The 2,019-nt window shown below is 55.1% G+C and overlaps 1 protein-coding gene across 1 annotated transcript in view; it reads right to left on the bottom strand.

Moving 5' to 3' along the window:
* PHF21B (PHD finger protein 21B) overlaps nt 1-2,019 on the bottom strand; it is a 132,842-nt gene that overhangs the window by 1,898 nt on the left and 128,925 nt on the right. Inside the window, exons 10-11 of the mRNA XM_026447969.2 lie at nt 1,861-1,936; nt 1,424-1,527 (exon numbers count right to left, since the gene is read on the bottom strand). Of these exons, the coding sequence (XP_026303754.1) occupies nt 1,424-1,527; nt 1,861-1,936 (180 nt within the window). The remainder of the gene's footprint in view (nt 1-1,423; nt 1,528-1,860; nt 1,937-2,019) is intronic.

Raw genomic sequence — 2,019 nt, forward strand, 5'->3', positions numbered from 1 at the left:
CATCACCACCACCACTACCACCATCACCACGATCACCATTATCACCACCACCATCACCATAATCACCATTATCACCACCACCATCACCATCACTGTGGTCTGCATCATCGCCACCATCACCACCATCATCATAACCATCACCATAATCACCACCACCACCCCCATCACCATAATCACCACCACCATCACCATCACTGTGGTGTGCATCACCACCACCATCATCACCATCATCATTACAACCATCAACATCACCACCACCACTACCACCATCACCATGATCACCATTATCACCACCACCACCATCACCATAATCACCATTATCATCACTACAATCACCGTGGTCTGCATCATCGCCACCATCATCACCATCATCATTACAACCATCACCATCACCCCCACCACCATCACTGTGATCAGCACCATCAGCACCATGATCACCATTATCATCATCACCACCATTAGCATCACAGTGGTCAGCACCATCACCATCGCCATCATCACCACCATCACCATCACTGTGATCGGCATCATCACCACCATCACCACCACAACCACCATCATCATCATCATTACAACCACCACCACCACCACCATCACTGTGATCAGCACCATCACCATCATCACATCACCACTATCACCATCACTGTGATCAGCACCATCACCACCGCCACAACCACCACTATCATATTCCCATCACCACTATCATCACCATCCCCATGACTGCCATCACTATCACCACCACCACAACCATCATCTTCATTATCTTGTCTATCTCCATCCTATGGAGGAGGAATTGTGTTCACTTTACACAAGAGCAAACAGATTCAGAAGTCAGGGCCCTGCCAAGGGGCCTGAGCAGGGGCACAGCCAGCGTGCTATCAATCGCTTGATAAGTATTTGTTGAATGAGTCACAGCACTGCCTTCTCCATGTACTGGCTTGCTGGGGGATGCTTGGTGACTCTGTCTTCCTGGGCTTTATAGGTGAACAGTGAAGCTCTGGATCTATACCTGTGGTTCTAAGGACACATCTACCTGCCCCCACAGGTAGGTGTGGTGCACACCTGCACTGCTGAAGCCAGCCTGGACCTACACCTGTGGCTCCAAGGACACATCTGCCTGTCCCCAAGAATTCCCTGGTGCACACCGGCACTGAGGCCAGCCTGGATCTACACCTGTGGTTCTAAGGACACATCCACCTGTCCCCCAGGCCACGGTGCACACCTGCAGGGCTGAGGCCAGCCTGGATCTACACTTGTGGTTCTAATGACACATCTGCCTGTCCCCCAGGCCCTGGCTCCTTCCTGCACTGCTGAGGCCAGCCTAGATCTATACCTGTGGTTCTAAGGACACATCTGCCTATCCCCCAGACCTGGGGCACACCTGCAGGGCTGAGGTCAGCCTCCCCCAGGCCCCGGGGCACACCTGCACTGCTGACGCCAGCCTCTGGTCCCGCTCCTCCAGCTGCTGGTGCTCGTTCTGCAGCTCACTGCCTCGTTGTAGCAGCTTCTGCTTCTCCTCTTCTTTGACTAGAAAAGAGAAGGCCAGGTCCCCGGAGAGGGGCAGGTAAGGAGTGGCTGGGCCGTAGAGTAAATGGGAGGGGCAGAAGGGATGGAACCAAGGCCTAGGTCATCCCCCAGAAGGAGCCAGTGGCTGTGGTCAACTGCACAGGACCTGGAGCCACTCCCCCCTGGCCATACTTGCCCCAGACACAGGACCGGTCCCAGGGTCCCACTTTTCAGTGCTCTGGCCCGGAAGGGAACGGACCTACCCGTCCTCCCACAGGACAAGGTGAGCCCAGAGGCCTGGGTGGGGGAGGAGGGGGAGCAGGGACCCTTTCCCACTCCTCGAGGATGCCTCACCTGTCTTATGGGTGACATAGGAGTGCACGATGGCCAGCATCCCAGTCCAGGGCACACCCTCGTCTTTCTTTAAGGCCTGGGGAGCAGATGGGGAAATGAAAAAGTGGACAGGCCCGTGACCTGCTGGGACTGGCCACACCCTGGCTGTGTAACCCTGAG

Source organism: Piliocolobus tephrosceles, chromosome 19, assembly GCF_002776525.5.
Source record: "Piliocolobus tephrosceles isolate RC106 chromosome 19, ASM277652v3, whole genome shotgun sequence".
NCBI lineage: Eukaryota > Metazoa > Chordata > Mammalia > Primates > Cercopithecidae > Piliocolobus > Piliocolobus tephrosceles.